General features: G+C 44.1%; 2 protein-coding genes across 3 annotated transcripts; one reads left to right on the plus strand and one right to left on the minus strand.

Annotated features, from left to right (window-relative positions):
- Positions 1-6,720, plus strand: pwp2h (PWP2 small subunit processome component). Its single transcript, XM_070957765.1, has 21 exons — positions 1-197; positions 613-725; positions 815-909; positions 1,027-1,126; positions 1,422-1,565; positions 1,888-2,023; positions 2,129-2,355; positions 2,920-3,063; positions 3,158-3,228; positions 3,304-3,440; positions 3,648-3,796; positions 3,913-4,060; positions 4,167-4,317; positions 4,419-4,599; positions 4,705-4,852; positions 5,057-5,165; positions 5,449-5,514; positions 5,731-5,949; positions 6,038-6,188; positions 6,271-6,345; positions 6,429-6,720. The coding sequence occupies exons 1-21, from the start codon at positions 180-182 to the stop codon at positions 6,586-6,588; spliced, it is 2,742 nt and encodes a 913-aa protein (XP_070813866.1). The 5' UTR covers positions 1-179; the 3' UTR covers positions 6,589-6,720.
- Positions 6,682-26,596, minus strand: LOC139327794 (fibronectin type III domain-containing protein 4-like). Of its 2 annotated transcripts, XR_011601682.1 has the most exons (8): positions 25,716-26,596; positions 16,660-16,775; positions 13,103-13,204; positions 11,237-11,339; positions 11,029-11,118; positions 10,717-10,883; positions 8,166-9,454; positions 6,683-7,004 (listed from the first exon to the last, which is right to left on the minus strand). XR_011601682.1 is itself a non-coding variant. In XM_070957766.1 (7 exons), the coding sequence occupies exons 1-7, from the start codon at positions 25,807-25,809 to the stop codon at positions 9,413-9,415; spliced, it is 714 nt and encodes a 237-aa protein (XP_070813867.1). In that variant the 5' UTR covers positions 25,810-26,596; the 3' UTR covers positions 6,682-9,412. The 2 variants fall into 2 exon arrangements, 1 of the variants encoding a protein (XP_070813867.1); XM_070957766.1 differs by having other exon boundaries at positions 6,682-9,454.
- Between the last annotated feature and the right edge of the window lie 1,380 nt (positions 26,597-27,976).

Below are 27,976 nucleotides of genomic sequence, written 5' to 3' on the forward strand. Positions count from 1 at the left end.
GTGGTTCGGGTTGAACTCGACTCCAGCCGGATGTGTCAAGTGTCAACAAAATGCAAACACGTGTGAGGTCGCTGTGGAGTAGGAAGCATGTGGAAAATTAGTGCTTTATTCACATTTCCACAGAGATATAAAAAGAATTAGAAAGCAGATAAATGCGTGTTTAAGGGATATCTAGTAAAATGAAGTTCGCTTATCGGGTAAGTAAGACACTGCTAGCTAACTTGGTACTGTCGCGCTGCTTGGCAATGTAGATCTGAATGTAATGTATGGGAGAGAACAAACCGGACTTCATTCAAAACTTGTTTGATATATCATGACATGTTGTTAAAGCTAAAAGTCCTGAAGCACTTTTTCACTCGGGCTCCTCTCTGATCTGCTTGCACTTTAAAACGTATGTAACGCAATTGAAGAACCAGCGATCTGACATTTATGTGAAGTTTAACAAGATGTTACTGTGTACTGGTTGGAATTATTATATTTATGCACACCGGCTTGTAAGCAAAACACTGTCTAATTCCCATATTTTTGAATGGAGTTCGGGATGAGGTTCTCTCCCCAGCCGCAATCTAATGAGTGCTGGAAAAGAAAACTATTGTAATCTCCATTGTGTAGTTTTCCAATCTGCTCGGAGCCGTCTATCGTCAGGGAAATTTGAACTTCTCTAAAGATGGAAACGCTGTGGTTAGCCCGGTTGGAAACAGAATCTCTGTCTTCGACCTGAAAAAGTAAGTCATGATTAAATGCATGAAATGTTGGGGAAGTGTTAATCATAAAAGACAAAGCAAAACTTTTTTCTTTCTTCTCGGTCCTCTAGCAACACATCTGAGACATTACCCGTCTCCGCCACAAAAAACATAACATGTGTGGGTCTGTCCCCTGATGGGAACTTAGCGATTGTGGTGGATGAAGGTAAGATGTTCCACTGATACGAATAAAACGTGATATCATAAGGTGTGATTATAAGGACTTCAGCAGGAGTTAGCGTGCTGTTGCAAATCCAAATGCTCCTGTTTTTTTGTCACACAGACGGCGCGGCGCTGTTGGTCAGCCTCATCACCCGAGCCGTCCTTCATCATTTCCACTTTCACAAACCTGTCAACAGCATCCGCTTCTCACCTGATGGCAGGTACGGCTGCCTAATGAATTTCTTAATGAAATGATAACTTATTTTGTCCATCCATCAGTCCAGAACTCCAAAGATGTTCAATTTAATGTTATATATGACAAAGAAAAGCAGCAAATCCTCACATTTGAGCAGCCAGATCCAGCAAATGACTGCTATTTTCACTTGAAAAATGATAAACACTAAGTCTTTAAAACAGTTTCTTCCCACATTTTTACTATGAAAGACTATATGTTAGTTAAGACATCCTTACTGAACTGCAAAGTGATGCTGAGCACTGGTGTGTGTTTCCTTGCAGGAAGTTTGTTGTCACAAAGGAGAACGTAGCTCTGATGTACCACGCTCCTGGAAAGCAGCGGGAGTTTAATGCCTTCGTGTTGGACAAGAGCTACTACGGTCCCTACGATGAAACCACCTGCATCGACTGGACAGACGACTCCAAGTGAGTAAACATCAGTTAGCATCGATCTACGACTACTCCACAGGAGAGAATGTTGTACCAAACTTCATTCAGAAATTGTTCAATCTAACATGTTACACATGGGTAAATGTAAAAAATCGTGCAGCACATTTAAGGCCTTCTGTTCATTCATACATTCATACTCAAGTTCGGCTGATGTCTGTGACACCAAACAGCATTTCATCATAAAATGTCATCATTTTGAAATGGGCTCTAATTGTCTTCCGCTACGATAAAGTTATGTTACGCTGCTGAAGGACCCGCAAACTTCAAAATCAATCATGGTTGTGACATTTTCCTTCAGGTGTTTTGTGGTGGGCAGCAAAGACATGTCAACGTGGGTGTTTGGTGCGGAGCGCTGGGCCAACCTCATCTACTACTCTCTGGGTGGACACAAGGACGTCATCGTGGGCTGTTTCTTTGAGCAGGACAGCCTGGATGTGAGTTTGTTTTTGCTGCGCTCTATTTTAAGTTTTTTTTTTAACTAAAATGAAACCGAACTTTAAAATCTATCCCTGATGAGTGTGTGGTTCCTGTGTGGGCAGTTGTACACGGTGAGCCAGGACGGGACACTATGCGTCTGGGAGAGCGACACCGAGCTGGACGGCCTGGTCTTGAAGAAGACCCGGGAGAAACCCAAGACCCCGAGGCAGGGGGACGAGGAGGAGGAGGAGGATGAGGAGGACAGGACGGAGGGAGAGGTCATCAGAGGGAAAGCTGAAGCTCCCAAAGAGGAGAAGACCAAAAACGTTCGATACAAGCAGAGGAGCAAGTACGACACTTTTCTCTCTTTCAGTCAGTTAATGTGAAATAATTTATCGTGTTTAGTTTTTTCTAAAGCTCCTCTGGCTAAACCAAAATGCCACACAACTGTTTCTCACGCCAATCTCTCAGTCACAGTCGTTTTTTGCTGCCAGAAGTCCTTCCAAAAATCACCGTACTGCTCATAGTTTGACACTTGGACTGGCAATCATCCCGCTCTCCATTAGGCTTTTGGCTACACAAAGTGCAGGTTTATTTGTCCCTTGGCTGCTCTAAAACTCCAATAGCAGTATCAGTATTTGTAATGAAAACCAGCATGTGCCGCGGCTTTGAGCCAATGTCTCGTCGTAATTTTTCCCGTTCAGTTAAACCTCCAGAAAGTGCTAAAAACGAGCAAGGTGCGGAGTGAAGATAAGCAGCAGATGATGAGTCGAAAGGCCTCACAAGTGGCAAATTTTCAGCTGATGATAAAGACATCAGCGTTTTCTGGAGATGCCTCTTGGCTTTAGAAGTTAAAGAAAGGCTGGAAGCACTTCACGCAGCTCAACCTTGTTTATTCCCTCGGCACTTGCAGACACTTCTTCAACAAAGAGGGGGATTTTAACAACCTGACAGCCGCCGCCTACCACAAGGCGACTCACATCCTGGTGACGGGTTTCGCCTCGGGAATCTTCCACCTGCACGAACTCCCGGAGTTTAACCTCATTCACTCCCTAAGGTGAGAGAGTTGCCTTTTTGTCTGTGAGAGGGTAGATTATAAAAAGCATTGTTTTCCCATATGAATGATGCTATTTGAATGCTTTTCCTTCCAGCATTTCCGACCAGAGAATCACCTCGGTGGCGCTAAACAGCTCTGGAGACTGGATCGGCTTCGGCTGCTCAGGTAACAAGCTGTGCTTTCTTTTGTGTTTTTGACTCTGTGAGCAGCAGACAACCCCTAATGTTTGTGTTGTTTCAGGGATGGGTCAGCTGCTGGTGTGGGAGTGGCAGAGCGAGTCGTACGTCTTCAAGCAGCAGGGACACTTCAACAACATGGCCTCGCTGGCGTACTCGCCAGACGGACAGTACATCGTGACAGGAGGCGATGATGGCAAAGTGGGTGCTCCACGCTTTGTTTTACATCATTATCAAGTTAGATAGCGGACATTATTCAATACTTATAAGTCAGTATTTTAGCAACATATACAACATGCATAGAGTACCATGCTAATGTTAGCTGTTTCGGTTCAGAAAACAGTAAGTCAGTCTTGAATGCTGCAACCTGAAGGTGTCAGAGGTCAGACTGTGGACTCATTTCCGCAGGTCAAAGTGTGGAACACCAACAGCGGCCTGTGCTTCGTCACCTTCACGGAGCACACCAGCAGCGTCACCAACGTCACCTTCACCTCCAGTGGTTTCGTCATCGTCAGCGCTTCTCTGGACGGGACCGTCAGAGCATTCGACCTGCACAGGTGACTTACAGTGAAGGGATGGGGGCTGAGCGGCGGCACAGGGAATACAAATGCGTTTGAGTGCGTGCTGTAGGAGCCAACAGCTGTGTGATCATGCGTTATTTAATTCATCACAGGTACAGAAACTTCAGGACGTTCACGTCGCCTCGGCCTGCGCAGTTCTCCTCCCTCGCAGTAGATGTCAGTGGAGAGCTGGTGAGCGCAGGAGCCCAGGATTCCTTTGAGATCTTTCTGTGGTCCATGCAGACAGGCAGACTGCTGGAGGTAGGCACGAAGGATGACCTCAGCTCTCAGTTTTCAGAGGTTTTCCAGTGACATGTCATAGAAAAGAATATGCTCTTATTTACCACGTCTGCCTGTCATTGACCAGGTCCTTGGAGGCCATGAGGGTCCAGTCAGCTGCCTGTGTTTCAGTCCAGTTCAGTCCATCCTGGCCAGCGTCTCATGGGATCGCACTGTCCGGCTGTGGGACATGATGGACAGCTGGCAGGTCAAAGAAACCCTCCCCCTCACCTCCGATGGTAAGTACCAATCCCTCACTAATGATTATTACTTTTTGATACTTGCACCAGGGGATGCCAGCAGTGAGCACCCTCACTGTGCTTGTATTTTTTGTCCTCAGGTCTGTCAGTGACTTATCGCCCTGATGGTCAGGAGTTGGCTGTGGCCACTCTGAACAGTGAGATCTCCTTCTGGAACCCTCACACGGCCACACAAACCAGCTCCGTGTCTGGGCGCCATGACCTAGAGATGGGCCGGAAAGAGACCGATAAAATCACAGCCAAGCAGTCCGCAAAGGGCAAGTGAGTGAAAGCAGTGATCCTGTACCCTGTGGTCCAAACCATAGAAGAAGAGTTTGATTCGGTGACTCTTTGTGAGCAATGATTGATGCCTTTTTAAACATCCAGGTCGTTCACGTCGCTGTGTTACTCTGCGGACGGGGAGTCGATCTTGGCAGGAGGCCAGTCCAAGTTTGTCTGCATCTACAACGTCAAGGAGCAGATGCTCATGAAGAAGTTTGAGATCTCCTGCAACCTGTCCTTTGATGCCATGGAGGTACGGCCGCACCTTCAGCTCAGTGCATGCAGAGTGAAATATGGTAAAACAGTGGTGGTCAGTGTGAGATTCAGACCAGTGTTTGATATTACAAACACGCTGACTTGAATTTCACCAATCAGCACCGTCACTTTTGGAAAATGGGTGTGTGTCAGTTGGGGGCCTGTTGTCTGATTCATGCTGTGGTCCTACGGTGACACTCAGGAGTTCCTGGACCGACGGAAGATGACCGAGTTCGGCAGCCTGGCTCTGGTGGACGAGGGCGCTGGAGACGGAGACGGGGTCAACATCAGCCTCCCCGGAGTCAGGAGAGGTCTGACGCTCACTTCAGCCTTTACACTGCATATTATTATGCATATGAATACCTTATTTCTCCGAATTGAGGCTTGTGACCTTTTCCTTCAAGATTTCTGAGATTTTATCTTTGCCACCAGACAGGAATGATTTATCTGCGTTTGGTTGTTGGGGAAATTTAACAGCATTAGTTTTCTCAATAAATTGATATATTTTCAAGAAAAAGGTCAACTGACGTTGTTTTCCATTACTTCCTCATGTTTTTGCCCAGCGAACCTTTTTTTGTCTGGATATCTTCACAGGTGATATGAGTTCTCGACACTTCAAGCCAGAGATCAGAGTGAGCTCACTGCGGTTTTCCCCTACTGGTAGGTGATGGAATTACAAGTGGCGGTGATAATGTAGTGATTCCTCCCTGCGAGAAGTCATCACGTGTTGTGAGTAGCACTAAAGTCTGACAAAGGAGATGAAAATTAGATCAGACAACAGCTTTGAAAATATGAGCATTTAAATCTTGCAAAAAATGCTCCAAAATGTTTGCAATGGAGAAACTGGTGTCATAAAGTGTTTCCATCTTTTCTCAGGTCGTAGCTGGTCAGCCACCACCACCGAGGGCCTGCTGGTCTACTCCCTCGATGGCTCTCTGGTCTTTGACCCCTACGACCTCGACCTGGATGTGACGCCAGCCAGCATCCGGAAGCAGCTGCGGCTGCAGGAGTGGGCATCGGCCATCGTCTTGGCGTTCAGACTCAACGAAAAAGCCCTCAAGCAGGAAGTGCTGGAAGCGGTGCCGCACGAGCAGAGTGAGTGAATTAATCTCCTCACAACACATTGAAAATGACGAGCTGCGATGAGCTTCCTGACTGATCCGGATTGTGCTTGTTGTTCCAGTCCCGGTCATTTGTGACTCTCTTCCTGACATCTATGTTGAGAAGCTTCTGGGCTTTGTGGCGGCGTGTTTGGAGAAGTCCGGTCACCTGCAGTTCTACATGACCTGGGCCCAGAGCCTGCTCATGCTGCATGGACAGAAGCTCAAGAACAGGTCTGCCCCCAGTCCCTTAAAGCACGACTGTCTCAATGCAATTGCGAGCGAGTGGAGCTGATTGTCTTTACGTGGTGTGCAGGTCAGGAGCCATACTGCCCACGCTCCAGGCGCTGCAGAAGAGCATCCAGAGACACTTTGACAGTCTGTCCAAACTGTAAGTGTCAACATTTGGCCTCAGTGAAACCTGACACCCAGTTTCAAGCTAAGTCATTTTAAGTATGTGTTTTCTTTCCACAGGTGTGACTTTAACATGTATAACATTCGCTACGCGGTGGCCCTGTCCAAGCAGAGGGGCATGAAGAGAGCAGCGGAGGGGGAGGACGAAGACGATGAGGATGAGGAGCTGTCTGAGGAGATGAGCGAGGCCTCCTTGGAGGATGCAGACATGACGCTGTAAGCCTGAAGCCAGGGCACCTCATTCCAACGACATGGCAGATGACACAAATAGAGAATAATGATGTTGGATTATAAAAGCAAACCTCAGAAAACTTGATTGTAAACTTTTTTTTATTAAATACATTTAAATGTGAATGTTTTTATGTTTTCTTTCACCTGCATTCACTTTGGTTTTAGATCACACATCACATGCACACACAAATGATTTTGGCTGATTGGACTCCCTCTCAGGTGCAGCAGGTGTCCAATCAACCACACAAATGAAAACACCTGTGAGTGTGTGCAGGGCCCCTGAAGAAAAGAAATGTTCGATGTTGAAGGAATCCTTTGTCCTTCGGGTGCTTGGTTGCTATGAAAAAGGGTCCAAAACGGCTCTTTGTCTGTGCGGTGTCCACCACCAGGGTCATAGCAAAACTTCTGCAAGCCAGAAGGATGACAGCAATTAACTGACTTCAAGGGCTGCAGCTGCTTATTTCTTTCTATATTTTTTGCAAAAAATATCAAAGATTATGGTGGCGACCTATTTCGATGTAAATATATTTAAGTTATCATAGTTTGTAATTGATAATTTACACTGAAGTATTCCTGCTTGCAGAATGTAAGCAGCATTACAAGAAAAAAAAATCTTAAGAAAATCTTACCCATGATCAATGGACTGTACTAAGGTCAGCATACATACACAATGGAAATAAATTGGTCATGGCACTTCTCTGACACAATGTATAAGAGATAGGATATATATTAAAAAAAGCAACAGCAACAACACTGCTTCATGTTCAGCAGTATTTACACTAGTGTCACATTTTAAACATACCAAAATTTACAGACAATACAAATTTAAATACAAAAGAAATTAAAGACAGCATACATTGCATGGATTAATCACCAATCCATGCAGTGTATGCTAGAAATGAATGAGAAAAACAATACAAAAGACAGTCACCAGATGTTGAGATATTCATCTCAGAGCAGCAGTGTTCAAATGAGATGGTGATCCCAGAGAGCATGTGACATTGTCATGCTTATAACAGCTAAATAGTAAATTTACTAGATTTCCCTTTACAGACACTGAATCAATGAATCAAAATGTCAGTCCAAGCTAACATTAACGTTATAGGCTATGTATAGTTAGTAGGGCTGTCACTAATCAAAAAATAAAAATAAAAAATCATCAGCTATAACAGCAACTTCTCCCCCACTAGAGCGGAGCTGCTCCATACACCGGGCATGAACGGACCGAGCCGCCCGCCGTGAACGGACACAGCGGGAGGCGGTGATGAATAATGAATATATATATATATTTTTTTTATTGTTGTTGTTTGAAAACATACATCGCAAGGTCTGAGGCACCGCTGCAGTCAAAGATAAGCGGGTCAAAAGAGAGTTATGCTTGAATTATGCGTGAAAACTACATTGGTTAAACATGAATGACACAACATGAGGTCGAATTTAACTTTCAGACAAAAAAATGGACTCGTTCTTAAATTGAATTTTTGTCATCTCAAAACCACAATCACAAGTGTACTCGTATTGGTCTTTCCTTATTCTTTCATTATTTGATAGATAATCAGTTTTTACCTCTTTCCTGGTGTCTTCGTCCTTGACTCCTGGCTCTCTTGCTTCGCGCCCCTCCAATCAAAGGAGTCTCATGCCGCTCTCGCGTTTTCTCGTGCTGCATGCACTGTCGTCGGACATCGGAACTTCGCGTTCGTAAACGTTAAATTTGCTGTGACTTTTCTATCAATTCATTGCCGCCGACTGGGGTGGCAGCAGGGGTGGCAAGGGTTTGTTTTAGGGTGGCATTTGCCACCCTATGCCACCCCGGTAGATCCGCCCCTGCTGGTGGCTGAGATCTGTTCAGCATCAGTTGTAGCAGAATGGGGGCGAGATGCATTTCCAACTTGACTGAACTTTGACCTGCAAAGACAAGACTGGTGTGAGGGGGCGGACTCATGCCTCAGTCAGGAAGTATTGATCGTTGCAGTCTTTGGATATCCTTCTGTTCAGGTTCTCCGATTTTCTCTGAGCAGGTTTGATCAGCAGCTGCTGCGCTCTGAAGAATCTGACGAGTTAAGAGGACGGTCATCTGGGCGTTTTGGCATCATTTTAAGACTTTTATAATAACATTATAAAGTGAGCCAACATATCTGATTACATCAACTTATTGGCAGAATTATGAGTTCATTTAATTAAACTGACTATGAAAGTTTACATTGTTTGAATTACAGAATTACGGTTAAATTACTAATACTTTCAGTTTGACCTATGTACATACTCCACTTGATGTTAGTACTATACATATATTTATTGATAATGGTCTGAAAAACACAGATGAAGTGAAGTTAAACATATAAATAGAAGGAATGTAAACATATGTGCACACACAGAGGTCCCACTCTCACATTCGTATGTTCCGGGAACAGGTGTCCACCCTTTGAAATGATTGATGGATTGGACTGGGCATGCTGGCAAATATTCACAATTAGTCTCTGACATTGGGGAGAAGAAGAGAATCGTTCTGTGCAACAGGAAGCAGTTCAGAAGAGGCTAAACTCCTCCACGCTGAGATAAGCTGAGTGTTTTAATGCTGCAGCCTTCTGCCACTAGAGGGCAGTAGTCATCCATTTCCTCCAGTGTCAGTTTAATTTGCATGGAGTGCTCCTTACCTTCCCCATATTTTACAATAAATTAGACTCTAAGTCGGGTCTATAAATTCTCCATTTGTCATGATCATCCCGAAGAAGTTCCTCAAGCAAATGCTGTCCAGCACACCGCCGACTCCACCCCGTCCTGCGCTGCGAGTTCCCAAAAAGCGACACCCAAGCTCAGACTCTAATGATGCTGATGGAGGAAGAGGCTCGGTGGAGCTAGAGGAGGGAGAAGGGAACAGTGAGCTGTATTCACAAACACATGAGTCATGAACGGAGAGGGTCACTTATACGAACATGAGTCACACAGGAAGGCAGCGTGTGGGACATGTTCACATGCACTGCCACGTGAATTCATGCACTTCACATGAGGTGTACGTTAAAGATTTATGTCCTAATCAATCACCTGTGCACGGGTGCATGACAGCTTGACGTTTACTGCACAATCTAACGGCTCCCAACGGGCTCAGGTCAGGCCCCGATGAATTTCTCATTTTGCTGCGTTTGTGTTCTTTGTGTTTTTGCTTAAAGAAGTCCGACTTTTTGGAAATAATCCTCCCTGTGGGGATGATGATGAGGCATTTCTCATTATCTAGGCAACCGGAGACAAAATTTCTACTTATCTCTGCCTTTAAATCAGATCATATTTAACCTCTTAAATTGTTACAATCTCATGCCGTGCAGCCAAACTACATTGAAAACAACCGCACTTTATGTGACATTCAAGAGAAGATGCCAAATATGGCTGAATTTGGGAGAAATGTGATGATGCAGAAAACATGAACTCAGATGGAACAAGCCGCTATGGAACATGATGCCATCCGGTGGAGGCGGTGGGAGACAGGAGGATGACGGCTAAGCTACCGTCCCTGATGGAGAACACAGCTCCTTCACAGCTGCAGTTTCAAGTGTGTGAAGGAGGGACACTGCGTTCCGTCCTTCCTGCTGCTGTCAGACTTTGCAATCACGGCTGCCCCAAATTTCAGGATGAGAAAAGACAATCTGCTCATGCACTCGTTGATTTTAAGAAGTGTTGAGCGAATGAGAATTTTCAAGTCCTCACGGTTGATGCATCTGACTGCTTTGGTGTTTACATAATGTTGGCCTGGCTGCTCCTCAGCTATCTGGCTGAGATGATATTCTGCTTACACACAAAGTCTTCACAGTCCGAATCCACCTGCCACTGAATCGAAGAGGAGCAGCAGCAGCAGCAGCAGCAGCAGCAGCAGCAGCCCAACAGGCATCTGCAGCTAGCCCTCTCTGATTCCAGCCTGGTTGTTTTATATTTAGCCATGATGGCAGCAGCTCTGGTTGCTAGGAGATCTCTGATGCAACTACAAAGACTCTTCAGAAGAAACAAAATACTCCCGGCAGCCAAGAATGATCATGCATTACAGAGAAGCGCCGCAACTCAATTAAAAGTCGTGGAGTAAGTTTGAAAAGATGCAGCTTTCTTAATGGCGTTCAGAGGAAATAGTCACCCTGCTGCTGCGGATGGCGCCGTTGTGGTAGATGGGGGAGCTGCCGGCTGAAGCGTTGTAGTAGGAGGAAGTGGCTCGGACCAGCGGCCTCTTGGCTTTCTCTTTGGTGCTGTTGGAGTCGTTGTCTTTGATGATGTCATACTGTCGGCAGAAGAGGGCGATGACGGCTTGGGTGGAGAGCGGGAGAGAGCAGAAACAACGTCAGCCACGTGAATGTTTGCACGCGGGTGCCATCACGCCCACATTCAGCTACAAGCTTATCTCCAGCTGACACACGCCCACGCATGCATACAAACACACATCCAGGCTGACCTGCCCACAGCAGCAGCACAGTGGTGATAATGAGCAGCTCCCCTGTCTGTAAGTGAGGAGTCATGCCCAGACCCTCCATCGCTGGTTCATCTGAGGAAAGACACGGATTCAGCATGTCAGACTTTGCTAACAAGGACGGGAAAATATATAAATGCACGTACGGTTCATAACATTTGCACTTTTTGTGTGTATGATTGTGTTTATTTACGGTGGTCCAGGACTCCGGCTGGATAGTGATCGCTCCTCTCCAGAGTCCTGAAGTGGACGGCACGGCTGGGCTGGCTGTCCCCGTGTGTGCCGACAGACTGCACCTAAAGCCCCCCCCACAGAGGAGTGCAAAAAGAAGACGGGTTCTTGAGGTGAAAGCACGACGAGGAAACACTGAAGCTCAGATGGAGCCATTCAGACACACCGTTCTTTACACCGGGTACGTTCCCAGCTGACATTAACGGAGGATGACATTATGTAACGATGACAAGAAACTGGCTCGCGAGGGTATATTTAGCGAGCAAATGGTGCTTTGGTTTTTGGCTGGGATCCTGAATGACCATTGGAGGACAGACAGTACTGTAAGTGGAGAAGCAGACTGAAGATAAAAGAGGGAACACAGACGAGCTAAAGACTCATTTAGGGGCGTCTTTGGGACGACCGAGGAAAGTTAAAATCCTCCCAAAAATGAGGCGACTTGCAAGAAGTGAACAAGTTTGCTTGTTGTGCTTCTCATTTAGACTGAATGCTGAGACATTTCCAGCAGCTACAGAAGCTCAACAGTCATAGAGGGAGAGAAATTCATCACAGAGATGCAATTAGATGCACAAGAGGTTTCAGACACTGTGGTCTGCGCCTACGTGTCGAACACAAAGGTTGAATTCAACGAGTTTTCTGTGCAGTCATTCTCGGAAACCAAGGCAGGAGTGGGCTCGATGACGACGCTACATTACAAAATAAGTCCTTGAACTCATCTAAAAATATCCAAAAGTTTCTGTTTCAAGAAAGAAAAACCTCTCTGATTGGAAAGTTGCAAGTTCTGCAAAGCTCTCATCCATTCACTCTGAATCAGGATAAAATGTCTTCACCGAACTCTTACTCCTCGCCACAGGAAGGTCGGAGGTTAAAATTCCGGTGCCCCCGGTGCTGGCGAGGCTTCAGCGCTTTGCTCAATGACACTCCTGCAGGACACCCGCCTGCTGACGAGCACATTTAACAGAGTCCTCCAGCTGAAGGACGATCTGTGTCAGTCTATTAAACGAGAATGGATTATAAAAAGTTTAATAGAGTCATGATAATGGAGTTACATTAGATACTCCCCCTTCAGAGAGTCGCTGCAGCTCGAGCTGCAATAACTAATAGCTCCGCCATTAAGAAAGCGCGACCAGTTTATATTAATTATACGCCGAGGAGAAGTTAATAAGAATAAGAGTTTCTCCATTCAAGCTGCACCAGAGACATCTGTGGAGTCCCTCATTTGCATTTTCTCGGGTGAAATTTGATGCTAAATTGTCAACTCAAGCCGTCTTGCTGCCTTCTCTCTGAGCTTTCAATGTCTTCCTCAGTGGATGATGTTTACTTAGCGGTCATGAGGCAACAAGCTGCTGAGGAAAACCCGCTTTGTGGTTGAAAAAAAGCCACTAATGTGAGTAATTAGTAAAAGTCTTTGCTCAGCGGCCTCGCCTGGCCCGTCTTTATTTATTAAGTGGCAGGGAAGCCCGAGGACGGAGAACCACCTTTAAATCATGACTTAATTAAAACCGTAATTCCCCGTAGCTGCAAACAGAGAGAAATCTGAGATTATAAAAGGGTTTTATGTTGTCTCTAATGGCTTTATTAGAGGTTCATAAATCACCTCCTCATGCTTTATGGCTTTAGTGTACGACCATTAATAAAGCCTCTGTGTGTCTCCAATAGACTGTCCTAGCTTGGACAAAAGGACCCCTGCCTGACACTGATTCACCTTATTTCTTTAAGTTAAACATGATCCCAGCTCAGTCGTCTTTCATTATGAGACGCAGCAGTGGAGTAATCCTGTCTGCGTGTGTGTGTGCCAGAGTACGACTGCTGTCCGTCTTGTCCTCACCTGGACGCTGTAGTGCGTGTCCTCGTCCAGGTCCCACAGCACACACCAGCGGCTGGACGTGTTCACCTCCCGGATGGAGCGCTGCATCAGGCCGTCCTGCCTCTGCAGACACACAGAGCAGCGAATATGAGCAAACAGAAGGAGTTTAAAGTCAATCATTGTCACTATTTGGCTCTGCAGACCGTTCATCAACCTGGAAGAGGAAGCCGGAGCGTAACATCTTGCTCTGGGGCACGTCGGCAGGCGCTGTGATTAAATAGCTGAATTGATTCCTCTTTATTTCATAATTTCAAGACAGAGGTTATGAATGCAAATAAAACCCCTGCTGCAACAGCTTCACCTCATATAAATTCAGCTTCAACGCCGACTGTCCCGCTGGGGGAAATGAGGCCTGCAGGCAAGGTAACACCACTAATCATTGTTTGGAAGAAACACATGTACAGGCAGAGGGGCCCTTTAACACACAATCCATGCACAAATATTACTTTACGGGTATTATCTGGGCTTTCCTTCCAACTAAAAACAGACAAATTCCTAAAAAGCAACCACAGATGAGACACTTTCTTGACAGTGAAATGGGTTCACAAGGGCCAGGCACGCCATTTATCTCTGCAAACAGCTTCGTCCGCTGGATAAAAGTCTCCGATCCAGCCAGTGTGGGCGTTAAAGTCTAATTTAGAATGAGACACAAGTTTCCCATAAAGGAAATGTGGCTGTTAAGTACTAAAAGCAGAGGAAGAGTCAATAAATAGACGGCTGGTGGGACGCTCGCGGCTCTCCAGATGTCTGAATCACCAGAGATCAGCAGAGCTGAAGTCGCCTCTCCTGCCCCTCTGGCAAGCCCCGAAGAAGGTTTTACTGCACGGAAAGACCATCATATACAATATCTCCCCGCGGTTAAAAGGGATGTAAATCGATACAAGTGACTCAGCTGGAATTTTGCAAAAATTAAGAAATGCTGCTGAAGCAACTGGCATTAATTATAGGTCAAGAAAGGTGCGAGATACAGCACATACGCCTCATTCAGGCAAAAATAAGGCACTTAGTGTCTTCTGTTTATCTGTGCATAAATTGTTGTGTTACTGTTCTAAATCTATAATAGAAAAGGACAGTTCTTTTCATCCCTGCAGTCCTGCAACCTCAACCTCGAGGTTATATAGCCTGTATATTCCCTATGAGGCAAAACTCAGGGCAAAAAAAAGACAAGAAAGCAGACGCCTGGTCATAATTGGAGGCAACATTTCATTCCCCTGTGGAAATGATGCCAATTATATTTGATGCAATGTCTGCGATGCACAGTGCTCCACTATAGGAAGCTGAAAATGGAATCATTTTCGGACCACTGCAGCAAATATTTAGCCTCTTGCTCGGCGGGACGAGCTGATGCCGCAGAGGCTTTTTAAAAAAAAAAAAAGGAAAAAAGGTCGTAACCTCAGTAAAAAGGTACATCCTGTGAGGACTGACCCTGAAGCTTCCAGGTGAGGACAAAGTTTGGCTCCGCGGCTATTTTTAGGGAAAGAAAGACGTCGGCAGCCTAATGCATTCTGGCAGTGAAGTGCAGCAGATAAACACATCTCTTCTTTTTGTCACAGGCTGACAGTTTTCCTCTTGTTGCAGGTTAAGGAACGACAGAACACGCCTACAGTTTAAAACAGACGCTATCTGCAGGCGCAGCGTGGATTTATTTGATTGACGTCCACCCACACGCACACACACCATCAATTAGCCTCGTGCATATGATCGCTGCAGATTTCTGAATCAGAACGAGGATTATTGGGATGTCTGATGCACAATCTCAAATTGGGTTACTCTGTGTGTGTGTGTGTGTTTGAAAGCGCTGTTGCATAATGCGCGGATCTCAGCTGCAGGAGCTCTGGGATTTGGAATAACTTCAGATGAGTGAAGCAATTCTTTGTCTGAGCATTCACTCGTCCTGCTTCTCCTTCACAAACAGAAGGCTCAGCTTGTTACTGAAAGAGCGCACACAGGAAATAATCTCCCGAAGCAGCACCCAAATCGAGCCTTAAAGCCTGACACGGGATCATTGTTGAGTCCAGCACCTTGCTTATAGCTGCATTTCTGAAGATTTCTTTTGCCTTTTTAGTAAATTTGCAACCTTTTTCTGAGCACCTTTTGATGACTAACAGCAGAAAAAAAGCTCAGGAGATAAAACCTCCTGCATGGAGAGCTCCTGTGTCTACCTGATCCCATCACCTCGCCTATTAATATTTGAGCGAGGTTTTTACATAAGTGCTTTCAGAGGTTATGGCAGGAGATGTTTTACATCCCCATCCTCTGTTTTCTTGAAAAATGCCACTCGGCTGATGGATTCTGAGTCAGACGTGAGGAGACTTAAAAAAAGAAAAAAGAAAAAGAAGAGTTGCTTGGCATCCCCGCCACCGTGGAGGATGTTTCTCCTGTGAGACGAGTCCCGGCCAAATAATTTCCACTAATGGAGACGACTCCCACTCAGAGCTCAGCTAATGTCTGATTCTCCTTTTTGCCAAACTGTGGGTGGTAAAAACTGATTGGAATGAAGCAAGCTGAGCGAGCAGCCTGGGTTTCAGGAGACGCGAGACCGGCGCGAGCAACATGAAATGTCGCTTGATTGGCAAACAGGTGCGCTTGTACCCCGTGTGGCGCTTCTGTTGTTGCCTTTATGGGAAGGATTATTCATTAGCTATGCAACAAATTAAGGGGAAAAAAATGAAATTATATTTGGGTGGCAAAATATAAACACAATAGCTAATGGATCTAATAGGTGAAGAACAGAATTTTATCTGATAAGCAAATAACTCTCAATGTTAAACAGCTGAGACTTAATTTCTCATCATTTCAGTGACCATTATCCATCTGCTTTTTCTGGCTGTTTGCACATAAAAGTTCCCGTTTTTCTTCTGGCTGGAAACTTTTGTAATCAGGAGATTTGTTTTTTTATTATTACCTCTTAAAGCCCCAACGTCAGCCTCAACGTTAACAAGCCTTTCAACAAGTCCGACGTTTATGAGCGAATTCTCCTGACGTTTCCGAACTTTGCCAGGGTCTTCAGGCAGAATGCTGACTGACTGGCCTCGTGAATGACACTGCACTTTAAAAACCCCGGTGGGCGGCAGGAAGGGGGAACAAAGAAAAGAATCCACTCCCCAGGAGATAAAGACGATCACAAAAAATGCATTATTCAACTTTGGAAAAGCTGTTTTCTTGCACTGAGCATGGCAGAAATCCATGTTTTCTGGGCATTTGAGGCATAATTTATATCCCTTCAATTTGTATCCCTGCAAAATTAATTGGCCTTCAACCAAGTGAGAGCGCACAGAGGGTAGATCCGGGTGAGTGTGATGAGAGACGGATTGACTGAGTTTAACGAGAAGTCTGACAAATCATTTTTCAGGCTTTGAGGATTAAGCCAATTAAGAAAAATCCATCTTTGAGCTCAGTTGCCGTGCTTGTGGTAAATAGTCACACACACACACACACACACACACACACACACACACACACACACACACACACACACACACACACATTGGGTAATGACACGAGGCTCTTCACTGTACCTGCTGTGAGATGGCGTATCCGATGACAGTGTCTCCCTGAGGGACGTTCCAGGTCACCATGGCCGAATGCGCCCTCAGCTGGGTCACGGATACATTCACTGGGGCTGCTGGCACAGCTGTTAAAACACAAGCACACACACACACACACACACACACACACACACACACACACACACACACACACACACACACACACACACACACACACACACAGAGAAATGAATGCCCTGCTGCAGCAAAGGCAAAGTTTCACAAAGCCAAAGAAATATTTGAAAACAATGTGGGCAAAAGTATGCGGACACCCTCAACATCCATGTGTTTTCTAGAACTAAATCTCAGTTTAAAATGGCCAAAAAGTGTGTGGACATGTCAGCATTACACCCATACGTGATTGCTGGATCTCCACCTGCATTAAAACCTGCATCTATTACAGCCTCCACTCTTCTGGCTTTCCACCAGATGTTGGACTCTGGCAACAAGGATTTGCTCCCATTCTGCCAAAAGAGCATGGTCCCAGTGATGTTGGGTGGTGCACGGTTGGTGCTCCACTTCATCTTAAAGATGCTGGATGGGGTTATGGTCAGGCCTCTGTGCAAGCTCTTCCACAGCAGACTGGGAAAAACCATTTCTTTATGGACCTCCAATATCAGCCTCAAACAGAGATGTCCACAAACTGTTGGCCATACTATGTTTGCATGCAAAGCCACTTGGGGCTTTGTTTTTGTTGCGTTTTGTCATATTCTTCGACACAAGTTCCTTGCTGCTGTCTGTATTTTAACACACACACAGACAGAGATGATAAAGCTCGAGATGTAAATGTGACACATTCATTCGTGATAAATCTCTGACGCATCAACACTTAACACATTTGTATTTCCAGAGGATAATTCAAAGAGGCTAATTGTTGGCATCCTGCGCTCTCGCTGGACGTCCTGAACACAAAAACAAACGAATACTCCATCACGGCCATGTGTTTCTGTCAGTTTCCATCAGCCGCCTGTCCAAGTGTCCTTGAACAAGACACTGGCGAGGATGACTTTTCCATCTACTCCGTCAATGTGAGTCACTGTGGATTAAAGTGTCAGCTAAATGACCACCATGTGAATGTATGGTCATGTGCAAAAGATGAGAAACACACACACTGTACTTACACACTTGAAGGCTCATACTAATGACTCTCTGGGGACAGATTAAAATTAATGGGAAATCTGAAGTGTTCGCTAAAAGAGTGTGAGATTTTTTTTTTCTGTCACTAAATCATCAGTAAAAGCTGTGACATCCAGAAGGAGGAGAACAGCTGGAATTAGGAGGGGAGAAAATAAGAAGGAATGAAAGAGATTTAGAGAGAAAAGTTTCTCTGAAGAGGACAGAAAGAGAGAGCAAGAAAGACAAAAAGAATAAAAAAATGGGATACAAAAACAGAGAGAAAGGAAAGACAAAAAGAGACAGAAACAAAGACAAAATAAGACAAAAAAACAGAATGAGAGAAAGATAAAAAGAAAGACAAAGCGTAAAATGGACAAAACTGAGCGACACTGAGCAGCAAAAAGAGCAGCAAAACAAGAGAGAAAAAGACAAGAAAATAAGGACAAAATGATAAAAATACAGACACAATAAAGAGGAGGGAAATATATAATAAAAAAGACCAAATGGGACAGAAAAAAAATTAATGAGACAAAACAACAAAGATGAAACAAAACGAAATACAGAGAGACAGAAGAAAAGATGGCAAAAAACATGAAAGAAAGAAAGAAAGAAAGAAAGAAAGAAAGAAAGAAAGAAAGAAAGAAAGAAAGAAAGAAAGAAAGAAAGAAAGACTTCCCTCTTGGTGATTTTATATCTAATAGAATCAATAAGTGGATATTCACTGGATATTCACTGAGAGTTAACAACAGAGAGTTAACAGTGTTAACACCCAGTGTGGATGAACAGTGAACTTGATAAGTTCAGTTCACCCACACCGACTTCTTCTTCTTCTTCTTCTTCTTTTCATGCAGGACAAGAATAGCACTCCACGTTTCTCATCAATTTTTCTGGTTGCAGAAAGCAATTAATATGTGCCCACTGGAAGTGTGTGTGTGTGTGTGTGTGTGTGTGTGTGTGTGTGTGTGTGTGTGTGTGTGTGTGTGTGTGTGTGTGTGTGTGTGTGTGTGTGTGTGTGTGTGTGATTAAAAAAAAACACTGTCAGAGGGGAAAAAAGAGCCTCCACAGCAGCAAATGGGGTCATCAAGGCTCAAAAAGGACATTTATATGCTGAGGTTTTGCATTTTGGCGCATTGAAGTAAAACTGAAGTTTGAATTCTCTTCACGTTGTGTGTCAGAAAATAGAAACAATAAAGAAGCGGCAGCTGTTGTGCTTATTCTAGCTTTTTTTAAAAGGGGACACAACAGTTTTTTGGCATAATATCAGAGACTCAGCTTCCAGCCTCTGGGTGGTGTTTTCCATTTCAGGTGCAGACCAACGTGTATTTTTTATTTAAACCACTTAGATTTAGCAAACTATTTCAACCAGTTATTTGTTACTATTTGCTAATAATTCCAACTGTTAATCTGTTACTTTCAGCAACTTTTTAACCCACTGACTTTAAGCTAACAATTACATGTGTTTATCCACTTAGCTAACAATTTTAACCACTTCTCTGCTACATTTATCTAAAAATTTTAACAATTATCCATTACATTTAGCTAACTATTTCATGTGTTTATCTGTTACTTTTAGCTAACAATTCAAATCATTTATGCATTACTTTTAAGAATTTTGACTGGGTTTTTTTTCCAATACATTTTCTTTTATTTTCTTAGTAGCCTGTTAGGATACTTACAGCTAGCTAACCATTTAAAATATTTTTGTTACCTTAGAAAGTGCTCTTTGTATCTGCAGAAGATCCTCTTTCATGGAAGCAGCCATGTTGCTCCGCCATGTTTCTACAGAAGCCCAGAAGGGACATACCAAACACCGCTCCAGACAGTGCATTCCGTTTTTGTGACGCACTCTCACCACTAGATGCCACTGAAACGTACACACTGGACCTCTAAGATACTATTTAATCACTTATTTGCTATTTTAGCTATTAAATCACCCCTCCTTTACTTTAATCCACCTATTTTTGCCATTTTTGCATGACTTTTAAGTATTTACAGCTCTCTGACTACTTGCTAACTAGTTTTTACCCACTATGTTTTCCAGTTTATGAGACATTATACATGTTGGCTATTATATGATACTTTGAAGCTTTTACTTTATTTTTGTGAAACAAATTGTACTAACTCAGCATTATATCAAGTTCTTTTCCCTCTAAGGGTCCAACAAAAATATTAATAATATCAGTATTTTGGCCTGATGGCTTATTGATTGCTCATGGAGTACTAAAATGACACAACACTGTTTGGAGCACTGACAACCAAAACAAACACAGCAGCAGCATCAACCCCCCTTTCCTGTATGAACAAAAAAACTGACAAATTTTTAGGCAGCTGGAGGCGTAATCGCTGACATCAACTCTCCAAACACAACAACAAAAAACGGAAAGCATCCAGTCAGGCTCTGTGAAGTATGACCGTGAATGTCAAGCTCTATCTCGGGCTAACAAGCTAACCGCAGCTCATTATACAAGCCAGCCTTCCCCCGCTCCCTGCAGGACATGCTCGACTGCCTGCCAAAACTGGTCCGGACTCATTAAAGCACATGTTTTCACTGCAATCTGTGCTACGCTGCATCTTCCTACATTTCCCAGAATTCCATATGACAGCTCACAGGGAAGGATTAAGAACCTGTTGCACTCCGCATGTGTAGGTGGAGTGAATGAAAGCATGGCAGAACAAGACAGTGGGAGTTTTTGTTGGTTTTTTTCAGTTGAGAAAAAGCAGCATTTGTGGCTGCAAAGCATTCTGGTCTATTTCCTGACACTGTGGGTGTAGAAATTGGCCGCTGTGCCTGTTCTGTGATGAATTCCTCTCTGTATAATTACTGAATGTCTCTCCTAAATGGTGGCTGTAGAAAGACACTCTTGACTTTTGATGGAGAGGAACTGACTCAAGTTTTCCACTTCTGAATCATTTCTCAAGGATGTGGACACCCAAACAAAGCACACAAATGCGATTGCTGAACACCTTATTCTACACCACAGGTATAAATACAGTGCTATAACAACTCTTTTGTGAAGACTTTCCACAAAATTCTCAAAGCTGCTTGCTGAGATTTGGTTCAATTCAGGTGTAGGAGCAGTTTAAGCGTGTAAAAAAAACAACCTTAGGAGAATTTCAAAGGCATGATTGCATTAAGGCAAGAGGCTGAACAAAGCGAGGTGAATTTGCAACCTTGCAAATGTGCAGAAAAAGAAACGTCCTGCTGGTTTCTGAGGCTGAACTGTCACACAGGCCAGCTCCACAAACAGCGCATATGTTTGCATGCTCGCTAAAGCTAACATGTGAGCCATATGCGGCAGACTGCACCAACAGTCCAATGATCCTTTTTTAATGCATGGTGGTTGGTCTAAACACCCACTCACACAATGCAAAGATTTGCTTTATATTCTGTCCAAATACATGTTTTGTGTGGTCAGCGTTGTTCCAGCTCATCCCAAAGTTTTAGATGGAGTAAATTTCAAGTTCTTCCAAATCCAACATGGGAAAACTTCTAGATGGACCAGGCTTTGTGCACAGGGAAAGGCCAAGTCGGCACAAATATTGTGCAAAGAATCGTGCACATATGCCTGTCCACGTACTTTTGGCAATACAGTGTTCTCCACATGGCACCTCAGACAGGCTTTTATGGAGGAATTTTTCTTTACGGAGGGAAGAGACATTCAAAAAAACACTTGTACATATAATAAAAACAAGCAGAAGAATCCCATCCTCCACCTACACACACTCACTCACTCCACAGAGGAAAACACATTCAAAACCGTGTTCCCTTGTCTCTGCCAATGACAGCCAAGATCCTCACGAACTCCCATCACATTACGGCTGCTAAATCCCAACTGCTTTCATCTGTCAGGGCTGCAATGGAGTGCACGCATGGTGAATAGACTCCTGCAATTACATTATACACACCAGGAGAGGAGATGAGAAGGGAGGCTTGGACAGAGTCAGGAAGACAGAGGAGAAGAGATGGAGATGAGAGGACGACAGAGAGAGAGAGAATGAAAGACGACAGGAATATGACAGAACAACGGATGAATGAGTCAGAGGAAAAATAAAAGATGGAGGGAGAACAATTATCTCAGCCAGATATCACGAGGTGGGCGAGTGGATTCTTCAATCTTTTGGTTTTGAGAGGAAAGACAGACGAAGGGCAAAGTGAGATGGATGGATGGAGAGGGAGGAGAAAAGATCAATGTTGGTTGGAGTGGTAAAAAAAAGAAAGGCGAGAGATGGAGAGAGGGTGGAGGGAAAACAGGGAGTAGGAGGAGAAGTAGAATGTGGATATTGATTAAATGATGAAATATAGCAGCTCAGGTGGATGTAAGAGAACACACACACACACACACACACACACACACACACACACACACACACACACACACACACACACACACACATACACATCCTGACATGTCCTTGTTTGTCCTTCATGTTTCAGGCTGGTTTGTCCCAATTAATTATTTAATCCCATTCATTATTTTTTAAACATTTCAGGCTTTTAGCCACTGTTCCAGGCTATAATTGCTTTATATGAGGCCAAATTAGGGATTCACCTGAAATCTTCTTAAATCTATTGATATAACTATGCAATCACCATAGACAGAATGTAACATAACATAGACGTCACACATCCCCCAACCTGCTGACTTCATGGCACTGGACCAAAGTGACTGATGGACAAAAATCACCTGTTAAGGACTTTGTCGGTGTAATTGTTGTGTTGCTCCAGAGCAGCTTTTAACAGAAAAGTCAAATTAAAAAGTAAATTGGGACAGTTGGGGTGTGATCACTGAGGATGTCCTTCATTTTTGTCCTCATTTGGTCCTCAGAAGTTCAGAAAAAACACACATGCACACACACCCAGCAGGTTTGATCTTTCCACACAACGCTCCGTTCATTTGCTGCGCGACACGACGGACAAATGCTTCTGCCACACTTGTCAAATCCAACCCCGTGTTTCTCCGCAGCCCCTCACAACAATACAAGGGCCATGTCACCGGCAGAGACAAAAACAACAAGGGGCCTCGTGACAGTCGTTGTTTACATCGTTTCCCTGGAGTAGAGTAGTCTGTGACGTACGGCTCGGCCCGGACAGTTGACAGTAAATCACAGCGGAGTAACAGTTTGCTGATAGACTCAGACAGCCTAATCTGGCTAATGGCTCCCCACCACGTCTGTGATGGATGGATGTCTGTGCATGGGTGTGCGCTCGAGATACAGCAACAACCTGTGCATGCTGATTGAGATACAGTATGATCAAGGACAGATTGTAAGACAATAAGCACTTGGACATGGATACAAGGACCCCCGCTGCCTACATAAGACCTACAGGCTGACACGCAATGGGACCGTTTTGTGTCTAACGGCTTTTACATTTTGCACATCTTTCTGTCCTTTTGGGTCTCTTTGTGGTCATTTTGTGCCTTTTTGTGGAGTGGATTTTCATTTCTTGGTATTCGTTTTGTGTCTGTTATATCATTTTGGAACTGTTTTTGGGTGTTGTTTTCTCAACAAGAAATGTTAAACAAATGTGTAAAGGTTAAGGTTTTTGTGGATCTTTCTGTGAGTCATCTAAAAGCTGCTAATCATTTTCAGACTAATGGCCACATTATGCAACAACATTTTTGAACCAGACCCAAATGTCAGCAATTAGCAGAGAATTTTAATTTGCCCTCGGGCCAATCAAGTGCAGCCATTTCCCACAAGAACCCATCAAAGTGTGTTCTGCTGAATTACTGAGCAGCAACGCGGCAGCAGTGATGCTGCAAAATGGAAGAGACACAGGTAGAAGACACAGGGATCAATCAAATATCAGGTTGCCTGGGAAAATCACCGCGAGCAAAGAGGGTAAATAAAGACAACCAACAATGAGCACAACAGTGATGTGAAGCAGAGCAGAAAGGGAGCCTTCCCTGCATGAATAAAGAAGCACTTTGCCCTGCTCCGATTTAATAAAGACCTCTTGAGGCCACAGTTGGGTTTTTTATACCTCCTACGTGCTGCAGATATTCTGCTCCCTCTTTGAGCTCCTTTCCAAAAACCCTTGTAGGTTTTTTGGTCTGAAAATGAGCCGCTTTTCGTTTCATTTCAAGGGATTGCATCTGGGAGCAGTGAGATGCAAAAACAACCTGCAGTGCAGCTCGAGCTGACCCAAATTTGCCTTGTTGGATGGAGATTCACCCTTGACCTTGGTGCCACATCTATATGGTAAATATTTGAAATACAAAGGCCACACAGCTATTCCCAGAGTGTTTGACCACATCCCACGGTCGTCTTCAGCGAATGGAAAGTAAAGGACCTCAGTCAGGTGACAACAGGTGGTTGTCTCTTTAGTAGCATTTTCTAGTGATTTTAACTAATGCTCATGCTGAACAAGATAAAGCTCCAGTTGCTTTTCGTGAATGAAAAGCCTGATTTAAACCTAAGGCAAAGAGCGCCGTGGTTAATGAGCTCCTGCAAAGACGAGATGTTTTTGTCATGAGCCTGGAAGATGAAGGCCGTGTGGGGAAGTATAAAAGCACTCTTCATTGGCTGAATCAATATGGAGCCTCGTAAATGCACATTTGCCGCCTCCTGGTAATCAGCCGAGGGGAAGTGTGTTGATTCGGCTTTGTTTGCCAAGGGTTGCTCTGATTTTGTAGAAATGGAAAGAGCGGGAATCTGACCAGAGGTTGGGATGATTTAAGTGCTGGTGCATTCCTGCTATAGCTAATTAAACAGGCCGGAAAGCGAGCGAGAGATTGCTTTGAAATACCAATCCCCCGATAGACATTCAATTAAGGTTTTGACAGTTTTACAACAGCTGTTTGTCTAGTTGATATATAGAGGGAAAACACGGTACAGTATGCAACCCCCGACTCACCCTGAATCAAACAGCTGAAGCAACATGTTAATGTAAATCTGTGTGCTGCGGATGAATTTATGAATATTTTCAGCTTTTTTCTCCCCTCTGAACATCCAGTTTTCTCTCTTTAGTAGCTTTCAGTTTGTTAAAAGCATCTCATTCCACACTGTCTGACTGCGTGTATGTCAGTGTAGTCTGACTCTTCACTGAAGCTAGAGTGAAATAGTCAAACCCAAGAACTAAGGCTGTGATTGAAATCATTTTATACAGATTTCCCAGAAATTCAGCTTGACATATTTAGTATCTTTAGAAACTTTGGGATCCCTGGTAGAATTGAAAATCCAGTTTGGGTTTGATCGATGTTTGGCTGCACAGCTTGACTTTGTAATGACTAGACCACCAGCGGGTTTAGGGATTAAATGAATCAATGCAGAGAAAAAGGAACAGATAAAGAGATGTTTGCCCTGAGAACATGCAAAACAACCATCAGTTGTCCTTTTTTTGTATCAAAAATACAGCATTTTCTAATATTTATTCTGTTTGCTGAAGAAGAATGAGCTTCAAGCGATGGCTCGATAAGTGACGGGATGTTATCAATGCAGAAACACCTGAACGATCACCTGACCTGCTTCTGCTATCATCATAATGACATTACAGCCTGTTTATTGGGTCATTTATGTTAATATTGCACAGAAATGACCAATCTTCTAATCAATCAGCCTGTATTTGTTCTTCTCCAAACATTCCGCACGGATTTTTATTGTCAGATTTGCCATTTTGCTGAGATAAATATTGTATTTTTAATGTAGTTTTGCGTATGCGCTAATGTGTGATTCTTAAACCTCAGCTGCTCTGCTGAATTATATATATCTTTGGATTGGATGACAATAAAGCTATATTTGAAACACACATATATCCTGGTACAAAAATCTCCTCATCACCTGAACTGTGCCAGCTGTTTGCACCTGCAAAGTCTTCACTTTGATGCGGTATTATTGCACGGATGTGCACAATGAGAAGCACAAAGACGCTGAGGAACAAAGGGGAAGTAGTAAACAAAGAGACTCACTTGCTCCAACCATCCCCGGTGTTTGCCAGCAGGCCAGCAGCAGCAGCAGCAGCAGCAGCAGCAGCCTGGGGTCCAGGTGGAGAGACGCGGTCATAACCTTCTCCGTCTCCGCGCACACCTCTGGCTCTTCAGCACGCCCTCTGGCTCTTCCTTTCCCCCCTCAACTCTCCTGCGTTCGATTGCAAGTTCCCCCCAAACAGGGTCACCACTATTTCCACAGCATCTCCATCCTCATCTCCAACCACAGCCCGGCACTGCTTCCTCTCCTGCGTCGCTTTTACTCCCAACTTGCACAAAGTAGGTCAGTAGGTATGCAGCTGTGAATTCAAATAACGCGGATTGAACGGCGAAGGACACTTCTGGGCGCCTTCAGACGCGCAGCAGATCCAGCATCATCCCGCAGCCCGGAGAAGCTAACAGGTAGTTCGACCCTTTCCCTCTGCTTGTGTCTAGCGGACTCAATTTTGCGTCAAACTGTCCGCTGGAGACGCAGAAATTCGCCTCTCTCCGCGGCAGGTGGAAGGTCGCGGGAGTTTCAGCACGGCAGACAGCGCACGGACAGGTCGGCTGTCATTCCAGCCAAGAAGAAAGGTGAGAAATCGGCGTGGTTGGAGGGTCTAAATGAAGAAGAACAGGAAGAAGAAGACAACAGGGTGATATTTAGCGCACGCTGTCTCCAGGGAGGCTTGAGACGCAGGAGCGCAAAGGTGATCCGCCGGTTTAATCTGACAGATTAGAGGCAGCCTGGAGCATCAGAAAATGTCTGTCTGCCTGCAGGAGCTAACTCCTCCAACCAAACACAGAAATCCAGCACGGTGCCGCTTTCAGCAACGAGACTGACAAATCCTGTCACTACACAGAGGATGGAGGAGGAGGAAGAGGAGGAGGAGGAGGAGGAGGAGGGGATGAAGGAGGGAGGGGGAGGACGGGGGTGCGCATTTCATCACTCTTGAATTGCCTTCATGTTATCAGTGACAAACTGTTGATACTGTGGTCAGATAACAAAGACACACGTGTTGGTATTGATTCAAATCAGAAATCAATGAAGAGAATCAACCATGAACTTAAAATCAATGTTTGTGCTTTCCACGGTCCGTTTCCACTGGAGGAAGTATTCAGACCCTTTACTTGAGTAAAAGTTCTAATACCACACTGAAATATACTCTGGCACAAGTTGAAACTGTTACTTTGATAAAAGTATGTAAGTGTAATCAGGAAAATGCACTCAAAGTACTAAAAGTAAAAGTACTCCATGCAGAAAAACACCCCCGTGACTGTTAATCACCTGATTGTTTCCTCTATGAATCGATTGATTGAAACAAAGAGACCAAAGCTCAAAATTACAATTATTCTGATAAACTGTCAGATTTATGTAGTGAAGTAAAAAAGTAGATTATTACCTACTCAAATGAGCAGAAGTATGACAAAGCAGGAGGAGAAAATAAAGTTCTATGTACACACAAACGTAAGGCATTTGTACTTTTACTTAAGCGTTCTATCATACTTCTACTCCATTACATTCGACAGGACTACTTCAGTGTCCTTTGCATCATATGACGTATTTCAGATAAAGAACGAAACGTGAAGAAACGTTAAGTTTCAGCATATCTGTGGTTTGCAGAAACACACTGCCAGCATTGTCTCTAAAGCTGTGGGCCAGAATGCAAAACAACGAGACAAAAACTCCTTTCACATCGTCAGAGGATGCATTATCATAAAAATATCGATTAGAGATGCTTTAAGTTGTCTCTTGAGATGCATCATCTCCTTTACAGGAGCGAGCCGGCCAATATGGCAGCATGGAGTGGTTAACAGAGTCAGAGAGGCAGAACTGTTCCAGTATATAAAGCACGTTATGAAAGTATGGATTCTAGTTTCTCAAGGCCCGAAACAAGATAAATCTAGAGTGAGAAAGGCATTGTAACCTCTCTACGGATGCACTATGAAACCATTTTAATGTATATTTTCAGCATAACATCACATATCTCACTGAAGTATGATAAGCTTGAAACTGTAATTGGAGAAAAAGCAGCAATAAAACAAGTTCCCCTGAGGAACATTACAAGGATGGGTTATAGATATTCATTATAAAGCAAAAAAAAAAACAAAACCCCAAACCAATAAGCTGAACATTGTGGCACTCATGCTTCCATAAAGCAGGAGCATATTGACCTTGCTCGTAAAATCGGCTCCATAAACAAAGGACGTGGCTCACGACCTTCTGCTAAGCCTTTTCTATGGTGTAAACTGGCATTTTTCCC

Source organism: Chaetodon trifascialis, chromosome 24, assembly GCF_039877785.1.
Source record: "Chaetodon trifascialis isolate fChaTrf1 chromosome 24, fChaTrf1.hap1, whole genome shotgun sequence".
Taxonomy (NCBI): domain Eukaryota; kingdom Metazoa; phylum Chordata; class Actinopteri; order Chaetodontiformes; family Chaetodontidae; genus Chaetodon; species Chaetodon trifascialis.